This window comes from Phyllopteryx taeniolatus, chromosome 22, assembly GCF_024500385.1.
Source record: "Phyllopteryx taeniolatus isolate TA_2022b chromosome 22, UOR_Ptae_1.2, whole genome shotgun sequence".
NCBI lineage: Eukaryota > Metazoa > Chordata > Actinopteri > Syngnathiformes > Syngnathidae > Phyllopteryx > Phyllopteryx taeniolatus.
This window is the reverse complement of record NC_084523.1, coordinates 8,146,945-8,174,317: the sequence shown is the minus strand read 5'-3', so window position 1 is coordinate 8,174,317 and position 27,373 is coordinate 8,146,945. Positions and strand designations below refer to the sequence as shown.

The window sequence follows — 27,373 nt, the reverse complement described above, 5'->3', positions numbered from 1 at the left end:
TAGAAGCAAGGTTCGGAATGGAGGGAACAAGTACGTGCTCAGGTCGGCACTTTCTGTTTAGAAGTGAGGCAGGTGAGATGGACACTTTTTTGAGCGGGCCAGAATGGAATGCTTTCTGTCGTTAAATAAGCAAACGACGTCTGTGTAGGTTTGATATGCGCGTCAGTCATTTCCAGGAGGAAATGTTGACATGTGGTGGGATAGCGTTTATATGCTGTTTAAAGTGGTAGAATGAGCTCCACGTCACACCAAGCGCTTTTGTTCAAAAACAGCCTCACAAAATACATTACACGTGTATACAGTACATGACCACAACCAGTGATAAACCTAAGTGCCAAAAACAACTCGGATCCCAGGACTTTGAAGTGGTCTGAGCAGCCATTTAGGTAGATTTTGGACCACCAAATGGTCACGCCGCCACGTGCACCTCCACGGTGACTTTCTCTGCTAGCAAAGGTGCAGCGAGCCTCGTCTTGCACGAAAATCCGGATCTGCCGGCGTTTGTTCGCCTCACCGCTGATGCGGCGTCTACAGAAATAGAGCCCTTTGTGTGCGATCTCATTTTTCTCCCATCCGTCATTTCTTTCCCATATCCCGAGTCTCCTGCCATAAATCTGCATTAGCAACAAGTGTATAACGGCTGCCGTGGAGCTGTATTGGCTGCCACGTATGAGGACCGATTGGCTGGGCTTTCCTCTCTTTCCATCGCGACGACTTGACTTTTGATTGGCTCGCTGGCGAGTTGACCGGCCAAGACGCTTTTCCAGCGAAGTGCAATTCTCTCCCAGAATCCTTTGTGTGTCAGACACCAAGATTTTACATGGGGAAAAAAATGCTTTGAAAGTCATATGGACATTTTTCCCCCCTCGGGCTACTCGTTAGATGTCTTCCAAACAAAATGAATCACATTGGGAGAGAAAAACCGCCATACAAACCCAACAAACGGCTTGTAATAGCGTCGCCCTAACTCAACCGATTCGAATGCTTTTAACTGCAAAATGAACGTCTTGTTCGAGACAAATTAGCTTTTTTTTTTTTTTCTCAGAGCGAAAACAAATAGCTTGCAAAATAGGGGCTGAAATCAACAACGTGCCTCCAATGCTGGGGTAACACATCTGCATTCAATCAGATTTCTCCTGTGCTATGCCATTCATTGTTCCCATGGGGCAGGGCATAGTTGGATGGTGTCGAGCGATTGATATGATATGCTGAGTGCATGTTAAGGCGTAAAAGACTCCTTTTGTGGTTTTAAAATGTACTTTAATTGTTATAATTGTTTGGAAGTGTTTTGTAAATACTGTGAAAAGGCACAAGGACCTTATTTCAACATGCCCACCCTTGAAATAACACCAGATGACACCCACGGCTGAAATTCAACAATGAGACATGATTTCCCCTCTGTCTTTTGGCATGTTAGATCATTATTTTTGTGTGCATTTCTTCTGCGTGTTCAGACTTCATATTAATGGAATCTGGACAATAATGTGACAAGACACATTTGGAGCCAGTCAGATTTTTTTTCTTTCTTTTTTTAGGCCTGCAGGGAATCGTGTATGTCAGTCAGAAACGCAAGTACAGTCGGCATTGGTGTGTTAATCACGTGCCCTCTGATGGGCTATATAGTGTATGCATGTATTATTTTATTATTATTATTATAAAATTATTTATTTATTATTTTTACTTTATATCCCTCTCCAAATGTTGTATATTTACTTCATTATATTTTTTATTTTGGCTTAAATTATTTTGTTAGATTTTTCACACGAAAATAAACACCACCAAACCACCCAACCACCAAATTTGAATTTAAATCAATACATTAATGAACATTATTAAAAAAATAATTATTAATAAGTTTTTAAAAATGCAATAAAATTGTAAAGAAATATATGAATACTTTTTTTTCTTTTTACAACGCTCGTGTTAACATTAAATATTCTCTTAGATTAATTAAGTCATTTTTAAAATGTTATTATAATTTTAATTTTTTTAATCTCATATCCATTAATGTCGTTTAGATTCCTGATCCCTGCTGTTTTTTCCGTTTCTCCACCATTTCCCAGTCGTCAGGAATGTTGTCAGACTTCAGTTTATTTGATCAGGACTATAAAGTGTGTGCGTGTGTGTGTGTGTGCGTGCGTGCGTGCGTGTGTGTGCGTGTGTGTGCGTGCGTGTGTGCCTGCTTATTACAAGCAGACCAGCATCCGCTCCATTGATTCTTCTTGGAAAAGTCTTGGCCATGTTAGGCAAAAAGTGGCAGCGGATCTGATGGAAATTTCCTACCAAACATCTTGAAGCGTTCGACAACAACACGGAAAAAGTTGCCAATGGAGGCGGTGTGGACGGCGGTAGCGGAGCGGCAATGGTGGGATCCGTGCCTGGAGCAGGAACAAATCAGCTAACATCAGCAGGTTTCCTAATGAAACGACTAAGGACGTTGTCCCGTTGCTTTTACTGGAAGATCCTGTCTTGACTTGTCCATCGCGGAAATGAAGGATTTGGCATCCTGATAGCTTAGTCCATCATCATCCACGCCCTCGGCAGGCCCGATTAGTCTCCGGGGCCCTTCCTGATTGAACACCGTGATGCCGCTTATTCCGTTCATGACACAATAAACGTCCTGATTCTGGCTAGACGGGACAAGACAGACGGAAAGTGACAAACAGTCGCCGTGCTCCGACCGCATTGATCAGTCAACGTCTAGTTTTAGCGTTCAGGTTTATTTCTTCAGCTGTGCAGTCGGGAACCCGTTCTGGAACAGGATGTCCCAGCAGTACGGAATCATGTCTTGTATATATTTAAAGAAAAAAAAAATCACGCTTCGTTGCAATGTTGACACTCAATGAATCAAAGGTGCAGTCAAAGGTATCCACACCTTAACTTGATTTTGGTCCTAAATAATCTTGTCATCCTGTTCCTGCGTCTCTTATGTTGACCTGGTTACAAGGAATCAAACGTATAGTCAAAGGCGTTCGTGTCAAAACCTGTTTTTGGTCTTAAATGATGTCGTGCTCCTGTTCCTGCCGATCTAATGTTGACCAGTTGACAAAGATTCAAAGGTATCTGTGCCTAAACCCGTTTTTGGTTCTATGTGAACACATGTTCCTGTTCATAATCCTTTTAATGTTGAACAGTTGATTAGGAATCAAATGTTGAACGGTATCTCCGCCTAAATCAGGTTTTGGTCCTACTTCTCCGTTGTCAATGAGGAATCAAAGGTATCCGCTCCTAAATCTGTTTTTGCTCTTAAGTTTCTTTTCCTGCTGCTCCTGGTGTTAACTTGTTGACAAGGAATCAAAGGCATCCGCACCTAAACAAGTTTTTTGTCCAAGGATGACACGTTCCTGTTCTTGCTGCTCCAATGTTGACTTGCTGACGACCGTGCAACAAGTCCATGGTGGTGTCGTAGCTTCTACATAGGATGGATTGGTCTCTTTCTGGGGCTCATCATGACTGAACACAGCCGATTGCTCTGGAAGAGGAACTCCCTGTAGTGCAAATGGAATGTTCCTTTTCCTACTTACAGCTACAGTTCTCATGTTGAGCTGTGCAACAAAGCCATGCAATGTTGTAGTGTCTACAGCCAAGACAGTGGATTTATCTCTGTATTGGACACTGGGGCTCACGGTGGTCTTCCAGTTCTTCTGGAACAGGCTATTGCTGCAGTATGTAATGACATGTTTCTGTTCCAGCTGCTCTCCTGGTCTGCGCACTAAGCTGTGCATTTTCGTAGTGTCTCCAGCCATGACAGCTCATTTGTCTCAGGGTACGACTCAGTGACTTATCCTGATTGTACACAGTAGGGTGGCCTTTGTTCTGGAACAGTATCTCCTTGCAGCATCTACAGCTGGATTGTTGACAAGCACTTGCATGAATCACGTGCTTTAGCAATGCCATCACTCAAGGAATCAAACATATAGTCAAAGGTACCCGTACCTAGACCGGTTTTTGGTCCTAAGTGGTCACATGGTCCTGTTCCTGCTGGTCTAATTTTGTCCTGCAAGTGAGGACTGTGTCGTTGCAGCTACAGACAAGACTCATTCATCTCTTAATCTGACATTACATAAATGTTTTTAGGGCTTCTTCTGATTGGACACGGTGGTGATTGCAGGGCTCCTTCTAATTGGACACAGTGATAATCCGTGATCATCGTGTCCAATCAGAAGGAGTCCCTGTTCTGGAAAAAGGAAAAAGGATGTCCGAGGATATATTCTACAAGCATTCACACTCATGACTCTTAACTTCAATGGCGCCATTTTAGAATTCAATCTCGGACAGTCAAAGGCAGCTAAATTGTGCTTTCCTAAGTGTTCCTGTTATTGCTGCTGTCATTTTGCAAGTGACAAAGTCGTGCGATGTGGTAGCGTCGGCAGCCAAGACAGCTTTTTTGTCTCCGCTAGCGTACTGCAATCAAAGTAATGACACCATACGTTGATCCATTTAAAGCTCCGACACGGATGTGGACGGGTCGCCGACGGCGCGCCGCCGCAAGGCCGTAAATCGAGTTTTATCACAACTGCACTGACATTTTCACAAATCAGAGTAGTGTGCGTGAAATTAAGTATTCTGCTGGGGCTCCTCATCCAAACATCTGCCGCTACTGTAGTATTTTTTTTTTTTACTCATTAGGCCCGTCCGACTGACGGCGTGCATCTGGATTTCTCGGCGCTCAGCAGCCAATCAGTTTGGTTTCTTTTGGATTCTTCCCAGTTTACTCCAGCGTCTGCACCACAAACGTCCCGCCGCCATCCAACTTTGTGTCACGGTCCTCCTCCTTGGTCAGACTGAGGTAATAATGCACAGAGACGCCGTTTAACACTTTCTCTCACGCCCAAGGATGATATTAGACCTGAGTGGAGGTGGTTACACCTAAAATAGGGACATGCTGATGGTGAGAGGATCAAGGTTCAGCCTCGAGACATCAGCGAACCCTCAGGAGCAGTGTTGGGAAGATGACTTTGGTAATGTAGTTGGTTACAATTACAAGTTACCCTGTTGAAAACGTAATATTAGTTTAACTATTTCGATGACTTTCTCAAAGTAATGTAACTATTACATTTGATTGGATTCTGATGACTTTTTGTTCATTCTGAATGAATGCATCAACAAGACCCTTGAATGTTTCCTGAAAAAGTGAATTAAAACGACAGCTCATTATTTGGGAATTAACCACATACCATAACAAAATGTGTTGCATTATATGTTTACAGCAAAAGGTCCAAAATTACAAAGATGAAATTGTTCGAAAGTCCATGTTCTTTACTGTGTTCGAGTGTAACTATGAGTCTAATCTTTTTAAAATCTCAGACAAACTGAGAGATTGCACCACAAGGTGGCACTTTGAGTTCATATTTGGAAAAATATGTCATGTTTGAGACTACAGCAGAATGGCACATGACCAGAGAGAGCCAATTACTGCTCCTCCTACTTAATGCTTTCTGCTGTGTGGCTATTATGTCTTTTCTCCTCGTCGCCTCTGATCTCCGACAATAAGTGTCTTCTTTTCCTGAACCACAAAGTGTTTACCATAGGCAAAGTAATAGCACGGCTTTCCCAAATGAGACGCTCATTTGGATGTCAACACGGTGCAAATTCTTTAGCACCTGGAAAGGTTATTACGCGCCATTTGAACGTTGAGCACTTTTGATTGCAAAATAGCAATGAGTCATCAAAAGTGAGCATAAGTAACCCAAGTGTGCCAAAATGTCACCCCCACATGAAAAGCCCATTTGTTGTGATGAGTGGTAACATTAGCGCATAATCACATTTTAAAGTGTAGCCCAACTCAATTTTACAGCAGCTAAATGAGAGGTCTGACCAAGAAAGGCAACACTTTCTGTGTCAAATGACTCAAAATGTATAATTAGCAACTTTGCTGATGGTTGCAAAGTCGCCTTGCACTTCTTTTTCTCCATTTATGACATCTCCGAGGGCAACGGCTTAGGTAACGTCTGCTCCCGGCGTTGGAAAACGGCACATATGACCTTTAAGACTCAGCGGCAATTCTCCAACTTCTTGCACAGTCCAGCGACAACGTTTTGTTATTCGCTTGCCCGTCTAGACTGCGACTGAGGCTGGACAGGAAGCAGGAGGGCAAGCGCTTCCTGCGATGACCTGCTTTATAGTTTTGCGCCCTGAGACCGACAGATGGCTGAGGGGAGTTTTGCAAGACCACCTGTGTGTGTGCGTGGGTGTGCGTGTGTGTGTGTGTGTGTGTGTGTGTGTGTGTCGCTATGGTTCTGATGAGTCAACAATGGTGTCATTAAAATCCACATTGGATGATAGAATTGAAGTACTATTCCGAAAAAGCTCACTCATCATCAAGTCTGCTCAATCCGTCCCACCTATGAAGTTACACAGACGCGTCGGTATGTCGTTCAAGTTTATGGACTTGTTTTTGCTCTCAATCTGCGCTGCACCTGACGACTGAAACCAGGGGTGTCCAAAGTGTGGCTCACTGGGACCACTTGTGGCCGGCCTGTAGCTCACCAAATTGGCTGGGAAGCCCTTTAAAACCCGTTGCGTGAGGACTTTGGATCCGCCTTCCATCCATCCATTTTCTATGCTGATCATCCTGTTCAGGGTTGCGATGAGATGGAACTTGGTCCAGGCGACTTCGGTTGAAAGACGGACTACACTTTGGACTAGTCACCAGTCAACCACATAACACAAATAGAGACAGGCAACCAGTCGTACGTACATACAGTATGTATTGTATGTAGTAACATATAGGAATGACATAATTAAATACAATGTAAATTCATTAACAGTTTTTGCCACGTTTTTTGCTTCAGTTCAATGGACACTGTGCTGCTCCCTCTGTCGTGTGCGCCATGGCCACCTGGGGGCAGTATAATACAGACATAGGGATATACTTTACATGCAGACAGTCTTAACTCCTCAGCAATATTAGTTCATTATTTCGCTCATTGTCCTTACTTCAATTTCCATGCGTTAGTTTTTACGGGCCACTAGCTGTTCATGTTTGGACCCTCACAGGCCTTCTTGTGGGGGCGTTGCAGCCTTACTGGAAACATTGTTAAAAATAGTGGGTTTGACTTTTTAAGAGGCACAATGTAATGACAAGGAGCATGCCGTGGACGGTGCAGGAGATATAGGCCCCATGCATGTGTAGTGTAGTGTCGGCGGAGGTCCGTCTGGCTCCCATGGTTCCCCTCCTTCCCTCCGCTCCTCTCTCGACTAGCTCAAGCGCCACCTCCTTTCCCTCGTGTGCAATCGCACTCTGCTGTGGATCCGAGGTGTCAGTTAACCCTTCACCAGGACCTTTTATTCTCATTCCTGAAGAAGAAGACGAGTAATATGACCTTCCTGTTGCGACAGTTTGGGGATCCTTTTTAGAGATTTTCTTTTGACCTTTTCCAGGTATTTTCCCTTTCAAAAGAGCCCTTCAAGTGTTTACAAAACATCCCCTTAATACGTGGTTGGACTTCCAGTCAAGCTGGATGCGGTCAGAACCGCAACACATGGACGTGCTTTAAGGCCGTGAGTAAATAACAACACGGTAAATGGCTTATCAAGTGGTGAAAAGATCGGTTAACCTCAGTAAAACACGTAGATCCCACTTCATACACCAAAATGAAACCAGTACAAAATGATGGATTGCATTCTTAACTCTGCACACTGTAATTAACAATAATATAAAAGACAGGATTGTTAGGGGGTGTCTCCAGGTACTTGTGATTTGGGTCAGGGTCCTGCTGGACTGTAGGGAGGTGCTGGTGAGCCGCCTGCCCGGCCGCAGCTCTTCCCTTCCTGGACACTGAGCCAACAGCGTCTAGATCCATCCTCCATCCTCCCCCCATCGTCCCTCCCTCCTTCCTCTCTTCTTCTTCACTCCCTCCCTCCCTCCTGGTCGTAGTTCCCGGGGCCTTCGTGGGTGCGGTGCCACGTTGCTGAGAAGAATTTAATAAAGTGGTGCAAAACATACATGTGCAATTCACATTCTGCTTCGAAACATCTTTAGCTTCCTTGTCAGTCTCTGCAGTTAAAATATATCATTTGAACCCATAAGGTAAGCTTCCTCGTGTATATGTTTGGCTCAATGGACAGTTTAGTGCAAACATTGGGGCAACTGTCATTATGCTTGATTTCCCCCTGTACTCTACTGCTATCTAGTGGGCAGTTTGCTCAATAAAGCCAGTCTCTTCTCCTTGATTTGTTGCCAGACGCACTACTTTATTTATATTTGGAACTTCAGCAAATATGCAACTTGACCATATGATATACTAACACATATTTACATTCTTTAAAAAAAAAAAAAAAAACATTCTTTGAAGGTCTCATTGGCATTAAAGAAGAAAAATGTGTCCTATATTTAGAAACACGGAGGTAGATTGAATAGACAGCATTCATTGTTATAAATCTCTCTCTCTCTCTCTCTCTCTCTCTCTCTCTCTCTCTCTCACTCTCTCTCTCTTTCTCTCGCTCTCTCTCTCTCAAGAAATGCTGGTAAACATTTGCAGGACTATCAAAAATTATTCGAGGTGAAAAATACCCAAATAATATAGGTGCAATGTAAAACTTAATTTATTTCAGTAGTTGAATTTTTTCAAATAAACGTATACAGTGTATCATCATTTTGATTGGGTATGTAAGATTCTAACTTCTTGAGATGTTGAATTTGGGTTTTTCGTAAAAAAAAAAATAAAAAAAAATAAAATCATGAACTACACAAAAAAAAAAGTGCTTAATTTGATGATGTACATCGGTCGCACATGACATGATGATCCATGTTAATTTAACACATTTTAATGATGTGCAACAGATGTACATGTTGGAATTAAGTAAATTCAAAGGACTTTTTTTTCAGTGTATTGCACTCTTGTGTGTAGTGAATCTATACAATTTCACTTTTGAAATCGAACCATTGAAATAGATGTAGTTTTCCATGATAATCTAATTTATCGACATGCACCTGATCATCAGTACGCTTCATCATTGCAAATTGTTGTATTGTCCTTCAAGATTGGTAAATGACGAATTATATGATATTTCCCCCCTTTTTTTTTTGTGAAATTGGACACACACTAACATATTTTACTGGATTTTTGACTCGTCAAGCAAAAATGAAACAACCTAATGGTGTCAAAATATGATCAAAAGTGGATCCCACTTCTTACACCAAGCTAAAACAATAAATATTAGTATCTCAGCAGTCATTTTCATGTTACCTATGCCTTTGTTTCAGTAGAAGTGCACAACCTGGAAACCCCTCAAGCACCTGAAAGCCTTTGAGTCCAGCTTTCCCATGTCCATCAAGTTGTTCCCCAACTGCACAAGGACCAGCCCGCTGAGCCCCGAGCCTGCCAGACCCCAGCAGAATGCGTCCCGGGGCACCAACTGGATCTTGTTGTGAGTTAGCACCAACGAGTGGAGGCCCCGCGGTAGCTGCCTGGGTACCTGGCGCAAGGCGTTGTGGCAAAGGTCTAACTGGTGCAGGGCGGGCAAACTCCGGAATGCGCCCGGGACTACTTTGGAGATCTTATTCCGGGCCAGACCCAGATGTTCCAGGTTCTTCAAGGAGTTAAAAGCCATTCTTCTAATAGCGGAGATGAGGTTGCCCTCAAGGTTTAACGCTTTTAGCGACGAGGGAAGGTGTCTGGGTACTTTTTTAAATTTGTTGCCCTCCAGGTTGAGGCTCTCCAGGTGGGTGGCGTTGAGGAGAGCGTCTTTGGGCAGGCCCTTGTTGCTCAGTCTGTTGGCACTCAGGTCCAAAATCGCCAGTTGTGACGTCCCATTGAACGCTCTGCTGCTGAAGTGCTCGATGAGGTTCCCTCTGAGGTACAGCTCCTTGAGGGAGAGAGGCAACCCCAGAGGAACGGTCGTCAGCTGGTTTTGATCCAGGTTCAAAGTCCTCAAGTGGTGTAGGGGAGACAGCACGGCATCCAGAAGGGATCCTGAACCGTCGCCCAAACTGTTGTTGCTGAGGCTCAAGACCAAGAGGCCAGGACAGCGAGCCCAAGATGACTGCGACATCACCCTCACACGGTTGTTGTCCAGGCGGAGCTCCTGAAGGGAAGCCGGAAGGTCTGTCGGGACGCTCGCCAGCAGGTTCTGATCCAGGTAGAGACGCTTCAGGGCCTGGACACCCTCAAACGCCCCCTCCAGCGAGTCGTCTGTGAGTTGGTTTTTGGTCAGGACCAGGAATTCCATGGAGGCGTATCCCCGCAGGAGGTCCAGTTGAATGCTATCGATGCAGTTGTTCATCAGGAGGATGTACCGGGAGCTGTAGGGGATGCCATAGGGGATCTTGTCCACCGCTTTGTCCGAACACTGGACCACCCTAGAAAACAGGTAAATGTAGCGTATGATCTTCTTTTGCTTTTCTTTCGATGTATTTACAGTGGTACTTTGAGATACCTCAAGTCATCTTTCCCCATTCAAATAAATAGAAATGCCATTAATCCGTTCCAATCTCCACAAAAACCTTCTGTGTTTTCAATAAGAAAAATAGCACTCCATAATATTTTACTTTATAAAGCCATACAGTAATGTCATAATTAAATAGGTTTTTTTGCCCCAAAAAATTGCTTCAATTCCATGGACATTGTGCCAGTCCTTCTGGGATGGGCACCTTGGCCACCTGGTAGCAGTATAATACAGACATACGATTATACATGGAGCTTTCACAATTAAGCTCAGTAAGCCACAGTAACATTAGTCGTTCTTTACAGAGGATAAAGAATATATGCCTGGGATATTGCTATATTGTCTGTCTGCATGTGTTGCTCTGCAATTTATGTTCAAATACCAGTTGCTTAAAGGGTTGTAACGTTGCAGTGTTTGTTGGCATTAAGCTAAATTGACTTCAAGGCAAAGATATGTTGTTTAAAACGCTTTGTTTTATGTTTAGTTTGACAGTAAACTTCAAATAAGAGTGGCAATAAACAGCTTGAAGCCTCTTTTTTTCTTTTTTTTTTTTCCTCCCAGAAGAATTGTTCACTATGTGCCAAACTGCCGTTTTCTGTGAAGTGAGTTTCGTATTTATACCCTGGGAGACAGTCAGATGGAGGGTATACTGGTAGTCTGGTGCTGTTTTGCTGTACCGTAATCTAATTCAATGTGTATTTTCGATTTCATGGAGAGTACGATCCAATTTAAAAATGAGTGATTTTCCCTGTGGTGCTGATTTTAGATACATTTCCTTCATGGAGCAGTTTTTTCATGCGGTTATGTTATAACAAGATTTTTGTCGGGCATCTCTATGAACTCTCCCTAGCAACAAGTGACCAATCGGAATAAAACTTTCTAATAGTCAACGATGGATTTCGTCATCATGTCTTACCTTCCATAGCAGGCACAATCCGGAGGACAGTAGCTATCCATGAAGTAAGGAAAACGCTCTGTCTTTTTAGTCTTCTTCATTCCTTTTGTTTTTTGGAGATTCTTTTTCCTCCCATTTCGCTTGTGATTTCTAATGGTCGTATTTTTGTCGCCTCTGATCTTTTGCAGTTTGACTAGAGGCTTGCTCACTTTATTTTGTTCATGCTCTCGTCTTTCAATGATGGCATTTGTTGTTGTTGTTGTTGTGTCTGCAGCCTTCGTCAAACTTTGGACTTGCACATTTGGACTAATGTGCTCAGAATAACGAGCCGGACTCCCGAGCACCTCGATGAGGACGTCTTCCGCCAGCGAGATGGACTTGTGGTCCTCAGGAGTCACAGTTGCGCTGAGGGCTTCGGGATCGGGACGATGGTAAGACGGAGGAGTCCGAATACCAGAAGGCACACTATTTGATTTGTTTTGAGTCCACTCGTGAGGGACGATCCCTGCGACCAGCATGCTCTCTCGCTCTTCTTCCAGAATGTTTCGCTTGGCATCTTTGTTCTCCTCATTTGTATTTGTTAACTGCTCACTATCTTCACGGACGTCCAAAGCGTCTCGTCCTAAAACCACAGGATTACAAAAACATTTCGGCAGATTTCTAAGATTGCGGATATTTTAGATTTTTCTGGGACTTACTTGCTTGGAGGATGGACAACTGTAAAGGCACTATGAAGAGTATCAGCAGAAGTGTCCGAACTTCCATTTCATCTGTTGGCATCAGAATAATTTGGCGTGATTAAATGAGAACTATTTAAAACAAATCATTTAAGAAGCTCATTTTAACTTAATGAAATAGTGTTGTTTCTATTGTATATTTGAAATAATGGTTTCTTCCTTTTAAAACATCCTCTTCAATGGCACACGAACAATGAATACCTAAATAATCATTTATTCTTGCTGTATGAAATACATCTTTGTATTCAATTTGTATAAATAAAGAAAGAAATAACATTCTAAAAAATATGAATCTGAATTAAATATTTATTAATTTTTGAAAATTACTGAAATACATTACAAGACCTTTTGCTTTCATTTTTATTATTATTAAAACAATTAGCACGACCACATTAGCGTTCTATTATAATACTGAAATCTAATTATATTTTGTAGTATTTCTGTATTTCCCCTTGTTTTTCATTGCCATTGGCTGGAAGTCAATCATGGTAGTGCCTCAGAGTAAGGCATACGGGCCCAAATATGGCTCCTTACATGAGAGTTACACATAACTGGAATGAAAACATGAAGATAACAATACCTGATGTTTAACTCCTTCTGTGTCCGAGCTCAGCTGCTGTGCTATGCGTTTGAGCCTCCCTCTGTTTGTGTGTGTTTGAACCGCACAACCTTTGAACTGCACGCCACCGCCATTTACTCCCCCCCTAACCCCCCCCCACCCCCCTCCCCCAGGCCTGCAGATGACCTAAATGATCCATGTTCACACTCAAAATGCCTTTTTGGGGAAGAGGATTGTCACACATAACCTCAATGTGGGATCAATAGCGGGAAAGTGGGGCAGGCTCAAGACAAGGGGTCAGAGGAGACTTTTTTTTTTTTTTTTGGACGTTCGCGTCCTGGTGCTCAGAAGGGCCTGGCTACAACCTATGACCTCAGCGATCTTTCAGGAAGTGTGAACTAAAGTCATACCCAAAAAATGGTTGTGTTTGACTTTAATCGATGAGATTATGTGTAGCATACATACAATATAAGTTAGAGTACACTTAGTTAAAATCACACGAAAGCCTATTTGACTGATGTTTGCTCAAAAACAAATTAAAAAAAACTGTTATCACCCCCAAAGAAAGTTGCGTAGCCAAGGCCCTTTTGATTGTTTGGGAGTTAGCACAAAGCAAAAGTCACAAAATAATATACAAATAAAATAATGTTTCTTGGCTAAGGCCTTTTTGATTAATAATCGCTGTAATAAAGTGATTATTTATGTTTTAGGCAAAAGAGAAGTCACAAAAAAGAACGTAAATTAAATTAAATTAAATTATATGATTACAGTTTGGGAAACTTCCTAAAACGACTCAGCAGTAATAAAAAATTGCTCAATGCTTCCCTCTAGTGTAAAAAAAAAAGCCCTAAATGAAAGACGGCAAGACCTAAAATGGGGTTCCATTAATGTCCACTAGATGAAAGCAGAGGCCTACAGAGGAGCTGCATGAGTGGCCTTTCCGTTGCATAACTAACACAAACAACATTGTCCGTTAAATGTGGTTTTAACGACAAATGATTCATAACCCCATATATACACCCAATGTGTCCTCATTCAAAAATGTAAAAATCCCCTTAAAAAGGTTGTTTTTCCTTCTGGAGGTGTGCTTTAATGTTGAAATCACTTTGCATGATTACCACTTGATCATTCATTTCCAGTGTGCTTACATCATTATATTCATTCACATGGAATGTACTCATTGTTCTACAAATGAGCGTGTCATACGTTTGTCGCCGGCCCAAAAAATAATTTAAAAAATACAAAACTGAGGTCAAAGAAAATCGGCATGAAGATGTTGCATGTTAGAAAATGTAGTCTAATTATGCGACATTATAATAACAGTATATTTGTACAATTAGGGCCAAGTGGGAGCTATAATCGTATTGATAGTGATACACTGTATAATGACATATCAGAGATCCGAAGAAAGGAAAATGGGAATCCCGACTTTCACGCCTGAAGGTGATGTTAACAAAACTATCAAAATAGTGACTTCAAATGACAGGGCGCTGAGGTATGAGTTTGATTGACAGTGACACCCCCTAAACTGGCCTAGCCTATTTTAGCCCCTCCGTCTCCCCCATCTGCTTGTCTGCCGGCTGGAGCGTCACCGGCGGGAGGTTCACAAGGGCGAAGGCCAAGGGTGCGCAGACTGTGATCAATTTTGTTGGCTAAAAGCGTCTCCTCCACACGGGTGTGGGCACACACAATGAGCTTTTTCAGTTTCCTGCTACTCCACATTCCAGCGGAACTTAAGATAATTTTGCAGTTTTAAGCAAGCGTAGACATGTCACGTCTATTTTGGGAACACTTTTATTTCAGCTGATCCATTTGCAGAACAACAAACAAAACAAAAACAAAATGTTATTGTTCTCTTTCAGCCTCCCCCCCAAAAAAACAACAAACATTTTTGTAACGTGTTTTTTTTTAATTCAGAAAAATGGCACTCTATAATATTGTACTATCTAAAAACATAGCGTAATAACATAATTAAATTCAAAAGTTTTTGCATCATGGTTTAATACTTCAGTTCGTTGTGCTGCTTCTTTTGATGTGCCCACCTGGGCCACCAGGTGCAGTATATACAGTCATACAGACCTAAAGGAGTAAAGGAGTCACCACAACTCTCAGGGATTCAGTCAGCAGCAATATTAGTCGTCGTTTTTTTCACAGAGGATAAATCATATTTGCCTGTGAGTGTTGTGATATTGTCTGTCTACATGTGTCGCCCCATTGTTTTTGTTCAAATATCGCAACTATCGATGCTCATCGTTAGCTTGTCAAGTTTGTTTTCTCTAATGTGTTAGCATTAAGTTAGTGGGGGTAATCTTCTAGCAAAGTTGTTTGTGCCTTTAAATTCACAACGGGTAATTCTTTGTTTTATGTTTAGTTTGACAGTAAACTTCAAGTGGGAGTGGCAATTAACAGCTTGAACTCTCTGAGCTTGTTTTGTAGGACTGTTCATTAAACTGCTGCAAGTCAAAGCACAAAATGGTCCGAAAACACACAGAAAAAAATGGAAAAGGGGAGTTAGCACATCCAAGGTGTTCTAATTAATCACAACTTCATTTTGGGAGTATCCTCTTCCTAGCCAAAGGATAAAATTGTATTTTTATACGAAAACGAGCGGAAGCCGTCTTTACCATGCCTGCAAATCCAAATATTATTCCGCTCGTAGTCCCGGCGAGGCACCAAGTACTCGCCAAAATGTTGTTTTAACCCTGCCCAGAATACCTCCCAACCAAATTAAACGTGTGTTTTCGTGTACGAGAGGCATGTGGGAACACAGGGAAGGGAGTTGAGCTTGAAACAGTCACTTTGGGGAGATGAGAAATGACAGGCGTTTTTCAGGGCCGTATGTTTATACATGTTTCTTCAGATTTTACTTCACGGCCTTGCAGGCACAGGCACTGGCTTCTTCAGTCGTAATGAAGGTTAACAACACGGTGGGTCATTCTGCCCCGATAACATGACATCCGGCTTTGGAACAGGCTGATCCAAACAACAGAAATTGGCCAAATGGGCACAATTTGTGGAAATGGCGCCTAGGCAACAGGCCAGAATATGAGGGATGTTGAAGATGGAGTTATAATTGCTCGACATTTCATGTCCGTTTTTTCTCTCACTCCCTTTGTCCTGTTTTATTATATTTTAAGGCTCTGCGAGCCATAATGTGCCTGTATCAAGCTATTTGCAATCTGCAGATATGCAACTAGTGTGAAAGGTGGGTGAAGAAATGCATAGGATATTCATAAAGTTTGTATTGTCTCGGGAGCAGATGGGCAAATAATGCTGGGCCTGCTGATTTGGGTCAATGAATTTGCCATTAGGCAATACATAACAGAAATAAGGTTAGGTAAAATGAATCCCTCCTCAATCTGCAATATCCCTTCGTTAAAATATGGAAAACAAAAACAGAAAATACTATTAAGGACTGCTTTCCAATTAATGAAGAACTATTGTTTTATCATTTTATTTTACTTTTGTAACACGTCACATGTCTCAGTTTAAACCTTTGAAGTGAGAGCGGTAAGCAATAAACCCATGCTAGATGTAAAAACAGGTAGTTAGGTTGAACAAAAAAATGCTGAACTACAGAACCGAGATTACTTTTTAAAACATACAATATAAAACTGTGTGTGTGTACGCAGCGAGAGGCTTTTGTGAAGATATCCCGCTGCTTTTCAATGGAACAGCTGTGTGTGTGTGTGTGCGCGCGCGTGTGTGAGCGCATCCCAATATGGCTCAGGCTGCCTGGCAACTCGTCTCTCATTGGGCCACTTTCCGCCCGCTTCCGACCAATGGGGTGAGAGCCGCCATGCGGAAGTTAACGGCTGGCGAAAACTACAGCGCTGTAAAATGAGAATGAGGAGGAGGAGGAGGGGAGGGGGAGAACAACAACGACTGTGAGGGAAAGTTTTGGCAAGACTACGTTTAAAGAGTTATAAGTGGTGAGTTTTTCTGTTACAATAGTGAGTGTAAAGATTCTAGACAACTTTTCAAAGCACAGGAAGTCATTTGGTGGTATATTCACGCCGCCAACACCCCCCCCCCTCCCCCTCCACCCCTCCTCCATTTTCGAACAATTGTCCTCTGAAAGACAACTCACCTTCAAAACTGTTTCCCTTCTGTATTTGCTTAAAATGTACAGCACTGGCTATAATTGGTATATTCTCCCCCTTTTCGAAACAATTGTTCTTTGAAAGACAACTCTCCTAACTGTTTCCATTCTCTATTTGCTTAAAATGTATAGCACTAGCTATAATGTGTGACGTCAAGCGTCAAATACAAAAGAGACGAGAGACAAAGTTTACTGGACTTGTGGGTGGTTAAATGAAATTTCAAAAAATCCTCATGAATTTTTTTTTTTATGGCCATTCTGGACTAACAAAGAGGTGACGAGTTTATTTGTCAATGGCTTTTAGTCTTGGCAGGCCGAGACGTGCTGCAGCCGAACCTGCGTTTCCAACAGCTTGGAATGGGCTTTTGTGGGATTTGAGTCTCATCTCAGGGGGATAATGGATGTTTGTTTTTACTGTGGGCCATGACGCAGGTGCTCGCTCGCCTGGGAGGCAGGAACGAAAAAGCCTGTTAGGCTAATTTTTGTGGACTATACATGTTAAGTCTTGATAGATTTACTCATTTGTCCTGTAATCTCTCCACATTATTCCTTGGAACTGGAATTACTGTGTCTCCTGAAACCAACGCGACTTGAATCGAGAGAGGTGAAAAATTGCACGCAATTGTGTATAAATGCTGAAATAAAGCTTGTTAACACTTCCCAATATATCATAGCAAATCCTGGCTAGTGTGCAAATACACTCCCATGTGGCTGTGAGCATAGGGATGACATCAGACTGTGACATCATGGCATTACCATTTTGGCTTCCTGCAAAAAAAGTCATAAAAATGTTAGATTTTATACTCTATTGTTTCCTAATAGTAGTACATTTTCCATACAGCTTATCCTGTTCAGGGTTGGGGCGAGCTGGAGCCTATTCCAGCTGCTTTGAGACGTAAAGCAGGCTACATCCTGGACTGGTCGCCCGTCAATTGCAGTGCACATAATATAAATGTAAGTGTAAAATTATTAAACATCTCTGTGATCCAACATTGTTCCTTGTTAGCTCCGTTCCCTGCTGTACAAGGGGAAAAATAAGATGGCAAAGTGGGAGTCACTGTCAGCAATGTCAAAATCAGTCATGACAATGATAATGGTGATACAGCTGCTTCACACACATGGTACATGGTGACCTGACATGATGGTTGTTTCGTAAGTAACCCAAATAAGCACAAATTCAAGTCTTCAGCTCATCATCTCCTCAATATTGACACTTTCGGCTGTAGAAAATATTAAAATGATCCCTCGTGCTGTTATAACATTTGCATGTCGGTCAAGCGACGTGCTTATTTATTGTGTTATAAGGGACGTTGTCGAGATGTGACTTGGCATCAGATGTGCTGACATGAGAGCAAATTGTTAAATGAAAGCATCTCAGATGAAAAGCACTTCTTTTAGTCGCCTGCGGCATATCATGTTTTTTCGTCTCACACGGAAGCAAAACTAAATTCAACATGGGTGTCAGAGAGGGAGAAGATTAATGAAACATCAGCCCTGTAGAGTGACTACAAGATTTTATTATAAAATACATCCTATATAGGCATGAATACAGGTTTTACTTTGCAAATTACTCAATATTAACACATTTATTACTACAGTAACCACCTAGAGCACAAAACTGTATTGATTTTGGTATTAGAAATCCATTTACTCGGACCAAAAATCAACAAGGTTATAGCTTTGGTATCATAAAACAATCCCAGAATATTTGAAGACGACGTTAAAACCAACCACGAATCAAAACAGCACTCCATTTTGCATGGCAAATCCTTCAAGCGATTTCATGATTTTTAATCATTTATTATCAAACGTCGCCGCCATGTTCTGCCTGCATTTGATGGGATAGGCACAAACAACTTTGCAAGTTTAGAAAAGGCAATCGGTCTAGCATAACAGGTTATGATTGAGTCTAGTTTGGGCAAATTCCCGAGAAAGAGGGGCCTGGAATTTGCCCAAATGGCGGCTTTAGACCAAAATGGCAGCCAGATAAAATCAATAGCGGTCCGATACTACACAAATATGTGGAAAAACCATCTTCATTGTACTCTCACTGCATTGCGCATACAATCCCAGCTTAATCCAGAGTCCATTCCTGGATTATCATGTCTGGTTCACCTCGCATTTTTTCGCGTTATGGAAATCAGACGGGATTACAGATTCTGAGAAGGAAAAAAAATGCACAACATGAATCTCAATTTCTGTTTCCCTGACAACAATGATTACAGCTGTCATTCCTGGATTATTCCTCATCGGATCAAAACAGAACATTTAGCCTGGAAGACGTTGCCATGGCGGCTGTGTTTTCCTATGACCTTTTGTTATTTTGAATTCCACATATGTGGTTCCAGATGAAGGTGATCTGGTTCTGTGACTCTTTTGTGAAGCTTTAGCTTCATGATCTCATTTTTCTTCCGTCCCGTGCACTGCTAAAAATGTGCTGAAATGCAACATGTGCTGTTCTTTTTTTCACAGGTGGCAGCCTTCAAGGATTTTCCCAATTTTCATTTGACTCATGGAGGTCAGCATGGCTCTGAAAGCAACAGCTATAGCAGGTACGTAACTCAAGCACACATACAGTAAACAAAAGCTGCTTTCACACTTGCCATCTGCGCTGTTGTTAACATGGCTTATAGTCCTATTTGTAAATTACTTTGGTGGGATGCTGAATTAAAATCGACCTGGGAATTTTCTGTGTGTTTGATATAGTCTCAGAGGCGCCCCTTTCAGACCGGACTTGTCGTAGTGAGACATTTTCGTGTCCAATGTGCATTTTCACACAGCAGATGCGGCTTCTGGCCTTAAATAAATTAGATACAGCAAGTGTTGATGTCAGTGTAACAGCGAGAATTGCTTTCAACACAATGCGGTGTAGGCAGTGGGTCCCGGGTGTTTTTATATATATATAAAAAAAAGGCCTTAACGCGCAGTTTATCCGTGAGAATCCCTGGCTATGGCCCTTTGTGTTGAAAGCTATTGTCGTTTTTTTTTTTATTGTCGCACACATCTGCATGTGTGACTTGTAAATAAGGAAGAAGTGTGTCTTATAATGTTTGTGTCCTTCTGTACTAATAAACTAAAGTAAGGTAAGTGATTATGATCATTGGCTAAACATGTTTGTGTCCGCATGCCATTAATTGTTTACACTGTTCAACTAAAGTCTTCGGACTTATCTTTTACCCAGTCGGGGTCCCACTATAGCCTATACATCGTACCAACACATTTTAGAAAATTAACTAATTTTTATTTATAGAGCACTTTAAAAACAACCACAACTGTAACCAAGTGCTGTACACAAATACAATCAAACACAAGACATACAATAATTAAACAGAATAAAAAAAATAAACAATTTAAAAACAATAAAACACAAGAGTCTCATACCAAGTTGAAAGCCAAGGAATGACAATGGGTTTTAAGAAGAGTTTTAAAAATGGACAGTGAGGGCCTGGTCAGGGAGATCATAAAGTTTGGGACCAGCAACAGGAAGAAGCTCTATCCCTTCTGAGCTTTCGTTTAGAACTCTGTACCCCCAGAAGCAGCTGGTCAGTTGACCTGGGAAGGGATGGAGCAGAATCTGAGTTATGTGCTCACTCTTTTCTGTTCCAGTTAAAAGCCAGGCATATTTTGTAATTTTTGTGTCCACATGTTCTAATAAACTGAAGTAAGGTAAGTAAGGGTGATCACTGACTGAACATATTTGTGTCTGCATTCCATTACGTAATTGTGTACAGTGTTGAATAAAAGTATTTGGACTTACCTTTTAACCAGTTGCTTTCAACATGGGATTCTGATTGCCCAAGCCCTTTTGTATTAAAAGCAATTGTTGCTTTTGCAGTGTGTGTATTACAATTTTTGTGACTTCATGTACTAATAAACTCAACTAAGGTAAGTCCTGAACTTGTTTGTGTCCACAGGACTTTAAGACACTATAGGGACTGAAGGATTGGGGGACATTTTTTTACCAAATCAGGGTATCTTTATTCTTCATCATATCAAGACGTTTTGAACAACTCTATACTTCCTTTGGAATGAACTGGAAGAAAGATGGCAAGACAGGCTTTCTCACAGCCTCGCAAATAGATAGAAATTCCCACAGACACATTCCAAAATACCATAGATAATCTTCCCAGATGAGAGGAAGAAGTTAAATTTGCAAAGGTGGGACCAACTCCACACTTTCCTGACTTCTCTTCATTTTCCTCCAAAAAGTGTACCTCATCATTTTCTGTTCAAAATGTTGTGTGGATGCGAAACACACACTTTCACATTTAAAATGTGAAAATCCTCTGGAAAGTGGATCATCATGTAACGATTTTTATCAGGCTAAGCTGTTATCTCTCGTTGCTTGGTGACTAATTCACCATGAAAAAAAACAACTCCCTCAAATGAGAGAGATATTTGCATATGCAAAATAAAGAGCCAGGGCAAGTAAACAGTCAGAGGGCTGTTTCTAGTAGGAGTTGAAAGAATAAAAAAAAATCGTAAAAATGAAATAAAATATTAACCATATACTGTTGGTGTGTTTTTCCACAATGCTTCATTATGACATTCATTAAAGGCAGGCTTCTCTTGCTCACTTCAATCAGGTAACAAACAGATAGAGTGAAGACCTGATTGTGGAGGAAAAAAAAGGAGGCTGGTAGGTTAATATTAGCCCTGTTGAAACAAAGTGCAAATATAAAAGGTGCTCCGGAGAATAGATAATATTCCTGAGCAGAGCGCCCCAAGCCCCTTCGCCCTCCATTATCAAAAGGTCTCTTTAATCACACACAGGGTTCACTCAGCCCCGGAAGGGACTGAGGCATTATTATCTTTTACGGGAATAACACCGCATGTAAGCAGAGAATAATGTTCCTAAGCAAAAGTAGACAGCGAATCGTGTCCACACATATACAAAAGTATTTTTTTTTAATTTACTTTTTCCCGTCATTGCTCATAAAAAAAATTGCATGCAAGCTGTCAAAAGGCAACAGATGCAGTTGTATCATTACCATCTGTAAGGTGAAGGTACTTGACTGTAATACATTAATTCACCCACACCGAAACTTTAGAGCATGATTCGACAGAACGGCGGCATGTTTACGTACAACCGTTAGTGCTAGCACTAGCTTGCTAGGCTACATAACGTTTTTGTTGCCTGCTTCCGAGCCGTATTGTATTAAAAGTATGTGAACATACCTCAAGCAAGCCTTAAACGAACGTCCTCTCCTGTCCTGAGCCCCGGTGACCACAAACACACGTTTTTCCCCATTTTGTTCTTATAATACAGTCGGCGCTATCCACTCTTTTTGTCGTCGCCACGGTAACGAGTGTATCCGGTCGCATTTGAGTTGACAAGATAAAGCCCAATGATCGTAAAAATCGGGATGCGGTGGTTTCGGAATACAAGATTTTATTGTAGTAGTCTGACGTGGTGCAATCGTGAACGAGCAAATTTGTCTTGTAGTCTGCATTACGTGTTGCCTGTCATGTTTTTTTAATAACCGCCGACGTTTTTTTTTATAACTTTATTGGCCGTGAGATATTTACAGTACTACGTCAAAAGAAATGCGTCAAGGCTAAAAATACACTAGCTTTTGGACTAAAATATACTGTGCACGATGGCGACGCGTAGTAAATGCGGGTCATTGATCGGATCTGCCAATTATGACATTAAAGATCAGCATAAAATGCTAATTATCGGCCGATACCGATCAGGCTGATAAAATCGGTGTAAAGTCTACAATACAGTAAATAGAAAAATATACTTTTATATACTCAGTAACATTTGCTGATTTTTGTTTTTGTCTTGTAGTCTTAAAAGTGCATTATTGTGTCTTGAGGGCTTGTTGTAAATAATTGGCCCTTTGGGACACATTTGCATAGATGGAACCTCGGGGTATAGGAATGTACTGTACTGACTGACTATTGAAAAAGTATTAGATTAGGCCTTCTTCTTTTAAAAAGCCACAAAATACAGAAAGCAAGCTAATGGCTTGGTTTCCTAACATTAAAATAATTTTGTAATGACCTTTTTTACATTTGCTAGGCATATGCCCAGTGGCGCAAACACACCCACCACCCTCAGTTGGGTGTTAGCCAGATTCTTATGATGTTCATTACCATCATCTTAAAAGCTGAATTACATCCACACCAACTATTTACATGTGACATACGTGTTGCAACATTCCGACCTTTAAAAATCGAGGGTCCCCCAAGTGTAGAAAGCAAATGTGATGGTCTGCGGGAGTCTGCGCTTTTTTAGTTTTTACCCTGATTCATCCCATGATGTGACTATTCGCTTGAGCATGCCTCATGAATTTCACTAGCTGTCGTGTCTGATTGGTCTGCCCTGAAACCCTGAGGCTTTGCCGCTTAATGTCGGCATTGTGCTCCCGCAAGAATTAAGTTAGCAATTGTGTGGAAAGTACACTTACTGTAGAAATACGTCAAGGTGTCATGGTCATGCTGTGCTGCAGAAAAGCTGCACTGGTAAATAATTAAGAATTGAATTTCAATGCAAGTTAGGATTGATGGTTTATTGTAAGAACATAATTTCATAGTTACTACCAATACCACAGCAGACAAGCTATGGATTGCCTCGTTGGGGGAAAAAAAACAACAACAATCGGGAATCAGCTACTGATTAAAGCCCTCTTTATAATCCCGCGGTCACGCGGCCGACAACGCCCACATTGCATCACGTGACCGACGAATTGCCTCGCGCAGCACCTCTGCGTAGCTTGCCGCGCACCCGACAAAAATAGTTGCTGCGCGTCGAACGTTGCGGAGATCATCTCTCGTGATTGGTCCGTTTTAGTCACATGCTGTGATGACGTACTAGCGTGCCCCTTGGTTCTACATACCATCTTCGTCGCCGCCTTCTCGATTTTGCAGCATAATTAAACGTACAAACATCTGGTCATCTAGGTCCATCTAGGTAAAAACGGCAACCGGAAATGGCAAAAAAAAAAAAAAAGGAGGAAACTCCACCCTGTGGTGTCCTATCCAATATCAGCCATAACGACACCCCCGACTTGGAGGAGAACTACAGCAGACTTTCAAAACAGCGCGCGTGGGTTGCGCTCAAGTATAAAGGCAAACTACGTGAGGGACAGCTGCAGTGACGTCAGCGCGGTCGCCGTCCGCGCGAGTATAAAGAAGCCTTAAGAAACTACTTTGTGTATGAAAGCCTCATGTTTTTTTTAAAGAACAGGCACATTGAACTGAACTGAACAATGAACTGAAAACTGCAATTGTACAGTCCATGAAAACCATTGCATTACAGGTGAAAGCCATATCGATCCCATTCTAAGCATCCCGTCATTCAGTCTCACAAATGAGACAAAAATTGTATGACTTTTACGCTTTCTTTCTCAGGGTGCCGCTTACGGTCTTCTGCTCATTTTTATGTCACCCTAAACAACAAGCCAACAAAGCGACAGGAAATGGAGCAAAAGCTGCGTTGAGCGCATGTCAGCGACGCTGCCAGGCGGCGAGACTGCATGATGTGCACTGACAACCTTCAGCGATGACTGAGTGGGCTTGCGGGCTTACTGTTGCCATGACATCTGGAATGTGCAAAAAAAAATCTTGCCGGCTTTTGGTGCATGAGAGGCCTGCTGACAGCCCCACTACGTCGTCAGAAAGCAGCCTTTGTATATCACAGCGTAACACATTGTCAGGTAGCTCACTCCAGCCCCCATTGGGCATTGAGAATCAATGTATCACTGTGTGTTAATGACTAGGAATAATATATTTTGTTCCATGGTCGCAATCAGCAGGATAAACGACTATTGAGGCTTGACCGCTAACCGGGCTGCTAAATAACTCGAAATAGGTCAGATGGCAATTTAAATATGCCTGGCGTCATGGCAACTTGGGTGCCTTTTGATGTAGTGCTGTCAGATCATCTGTTTGACTGTCTCGAGACTGCTAAAACATAGTGATAATCAAGAATCAATCGGTTGGAGTTATGCGGTACATGCCAAAATGTGGAGCTAGTGGTGGTCAGTGTTGTACAATGAAGTTTAGTCATTGGTTTAGGAGTAATGGTTCACTTGACTAATTAACTAGTTTTGCAATATGTACTCAGTCTGACCTTCAGGTTCTTCCCGTTTTCTTTGGTCAATCCTCCGACCCGCCCAAAAAAACTCCTTTTACTTGTCCTATCAAACGTTTCTGTTAAGCTGTTAGGCAACAATAAGTGTTTCGTGAAATCATCTTTAATAATTGTAAACCGTGCTATGACTCACCTCTGAGCAAACATTGTTTGCTTGTCTTGAAGTTCCTAGTGGGAAATGAATAGTTTGCTGTTGTGGTGCTGGTCTATTGTTTGATACAGCAAATACCGCCTGCTGCCGTTGTAATCAGCATCTGGGTTGCTCATGCAGCTTAGATTGCGGTATTGACAGACATTTGTAAGCGCTTGAAAGTGTGCTTGGCTGTGTTGCATGTGTCAACAAAGTTAAATCTCTGCAGTTGCAACACTTCAGGGAATTTGGTGGCGAAAATGACAATTTGGTAATTTAGAGATTATTGGTGCATGAAGAAAATCATAGATCATTTTGGTGGGTTTGTTTAGATTCTGTAGGATTCTGAAACTCCGAGTTGTTTATTTCCCAGAAGGTTTCTTCGGAGGGATTAACAGCAAGCAGTATAAACAAATAGCGCTAAGCAGGCGCAAACTCCCTAAATTCGTTATGTTGGGCATAAAACACCTTAGGATTTAAAAAACAAAACAAAGGCAACAACTTGACAGAGAAGAGGGGATGTAAGTTTTACATTTGTTTTGACAAATAGAACAGCTGGTTCAAAATTGGTTCTGAAGAACAACGTTTATTCCTTAGTTTCTCAACAGGATTATTAAAGCATACGAAGCACTGACCTACTCACCTAACTACAAAACTATGTAACAATTGAATGACTGTCCGGCTACTCTCGTACCGTCCAGTGAAAACCAATCTGACAATTCTTCTGAAGTTTTGTAAGGCACTATCTGGGCTTATAAATTCCACACCTGCACCTACCTTAGGTGCTACCCTAGCTATCAATGCCAAGATTCTGTAGAACTGATTCTTCGGTTTGATTATCCCACCCATCCCTCTGCTTCATTTGCATGGCTCATTTGGTTTAAATATTTGTCAACAGTTATTCACGTACGACCTTTCTAGTAATCCAGTCCCTTTTCCCATTTGTGTTCATTTCCAGCTGTCAGCTCAACCCCATTTTCCTCGTTTCCGAGCTTCCAATGACTTTCTTCCCCTGCCTTGGCATTATCTCATTCCTCTAGCCGCCCTCGGTATAAATCCAAGTGTTGCTTCCCGTTCCACATTGTCCCCCGCCCCTTTGTCTTCCAGTATCCTCTCACCTACTGTACTGTGACAAACACACTCCGTCAGGGCCCGGAGGTTCATTTGCACCTCTGTAGCATCCTCCACCGAACCGTTGCTTGGGCCATGACTTTGACCTTGGGAGAACCAAGCTACTATGGTAACAGAGTCTCGTCGAGGACATATTTGTCAAACATGCCACAAACACTTATGGCAGAGTTTGCAGAAGTATAGCGTGTTAATTCTAAAAAACAGTGTTTGCTTGTAAACAAAAGATCTCTTTTTTTAATAGTGCACAACAACTTTCATACGCTACATCACAGACCATTGATTGTTCTTGCGCAGCGGTAAAGTCTGCGAGGCAGTAAAACCATCCCTTTGTCTGCTCTTCCTGGAAAACTGCTTAATAAATGTGACAACAACGGTGCAGTGGATCAACACCAGGACACGTCACTAAACGATCGAGGCTGTTATATCACATTTGAGGCCGGTGGAACATTGCCTCAAGGTGAGGATTACCATAGAAACGCTGGATGGCCTTTTTACGTCAGCCGGGCCCCTGAATGAGGAAATCCTGTTTGAACAAGACAGAAATCTATTTCTTTCTGACCTGAAGGTTGTTTAACAGTGTGTTGTGTATATTTAATGCTTCCCTGAGCACAAATGACCAAGTGAAGGGTCTCTTATTACAGAATAGATCCCAAAGAATCATCCCAGTACTGCAGGTTTAAGCTTTTCCTGGCAATTCAAATCCCTTTATTCACTGCAACGATTAATTTTGCATCGTCCGTCAACATTCCGTATTCGTCTCAGGAGTGCTCGCCGCAGAGAACTGAAAGCATTAATGAATAATTTACAAATGCAATCAAGGTGGATTTCAATCACTGGAAGGAAACCTTGACCCTGCACATGGTGGCATCGCCATAAAATCCTGGACCAATTCCTGAGATGAAAAATAAATTCAGTCTCACAATTGGCTCTTGCATGACCTTGTGTCGTAATTATCAGGCTCAAACCCGAAGTGACAAGCATACACTTCGCCTCGCGTAAACCATTAGCACTACATACCGAAAATATGAAGCCATCCTCATGTTGCATCCAGAAATATACTCATGCGTGATAATACAATTAGCCTAAACACACGACGCCGCCTCGGTCTTATTGCATGTATGACTACAAGCACATGGATGCATACTTTGTCCCATTTTTCTGTATAATGATGCTCTTCGGGTCCATAAACAGGATTCTGCCATTGTTTCTAGCATCCATCACACATTAAAATAATTATCATGGAGGTATCAAAACATGTTCTGCGAATTATCACAGCTCACCGGCGATGAGCTGAGTTTATTTATCAGTCGCCCCATGGTGCCCTACATC

General features: G+C 41.9%; 1 protein-coding gene and 2 long non-coding RNA genes across 6 annotated transcripts in view; 2 read left to right on the top strand and 1 right to left on the bottom strand.

Annotated features, from left to right (window-relative positions):
• Positions 1-2,285: 2,285 nt before the first annotated feature.
• Positions 2,286-9,336, top strand: LOC133472121 (uncharacterized). 3 transcript variants are annotated; one of them, XR_009786605.1, is made up of 3 exons: positions 2,286-2,865; positions 4,630-4,789; positions 9,209-9,336. It is a non-coding gene; the product is annotated as an uncharacterized LOC133472121 (long non-coding RNA). The 3 variants fall into 3 exon arrangements; XR_009786606.1 differs by having other exon boundaries at positions 4,630-4,961; positions 9,212-9,331; XR_009786607.1 differs by having other exon boundaries at positions 9,212-9,327.
• On the bottom strand, positions 8,612-12,698 carry wu:fc23c09. 2 transcript variants are annotated; one of them, XM_061762513.1, is made up of 4 exons: positions 12,602-12,698; positions 11,983-12,054; positions 11,306-11,906; positions 8,612-10,303 (listed from the first exon to the last, which is right to left on the bottom strand). In XM_061762513.1, the coding sequence occupies exons 2-4, from the start codon at positions 12,047-12,049 to the stop codon at positions 9,205-9,207; spliced, it is 1,767 nt and encodes a 588-aa protein (XP_061618497.1). In that variant the 5' UTR covers positions 12,050-12,054; positions 12,602-12,698; the 3' UTR covers positions 8,612-9,204. The 2 variants fall into 2 exon arrangements, with proteins under 2 accessions (XP_061618497.1, XP_061618496.1); XM_061762512.1 differs by lacking the exon at positions 12,602-12,698 and having other exon boundaries at positions 11,983-12,365.
• Positions 12,699-16,374: 3,676 nt separating this feature from the next.
• LOC133472120 (uncharacterized) overlaps positions 16,375-27,373 on the top strand; it is a 40,730-nt gene continuing 29,731 nt past the window's right edge. Inside the window, exons 1-3 of the long non-coding RNA XR_009786604.1 lie at positions 16,375-16,512; positions 17,524-17,636; positions 19,155-19,234. This is a non-coding gene — a long non-coding RNA (uncharacterized LOC133472120). The remainder of the gene's footprint in view (positions 16,513-17,523; positions 17,637-19,154; positions 19,235-27,373) is intronic.

Coding starts and splice junctions, on each gene's coding strand:
- wu:fc23c09 (XM_061762512.1), bottom strand. CDS start 12,064: ATGCCAACAGATGAAATGGAAGTTCGGACACTTCTGCTGATACTCTTC. Junction 11,907..11,982: donor GTTGTCCATCCTCCAAGCAA/GTAAGTCCCAGA, acceptor CTGTGGTTTTAG/GACGAGACGCTTTGGACGTC. Junction 10,304..11,305: donor GATTGTGCCTGCTATGGAAG/GTAAGACATGAT, acceptor CCTGTTTTCTAG/GGTGGTCCAGTGTTCGGACA.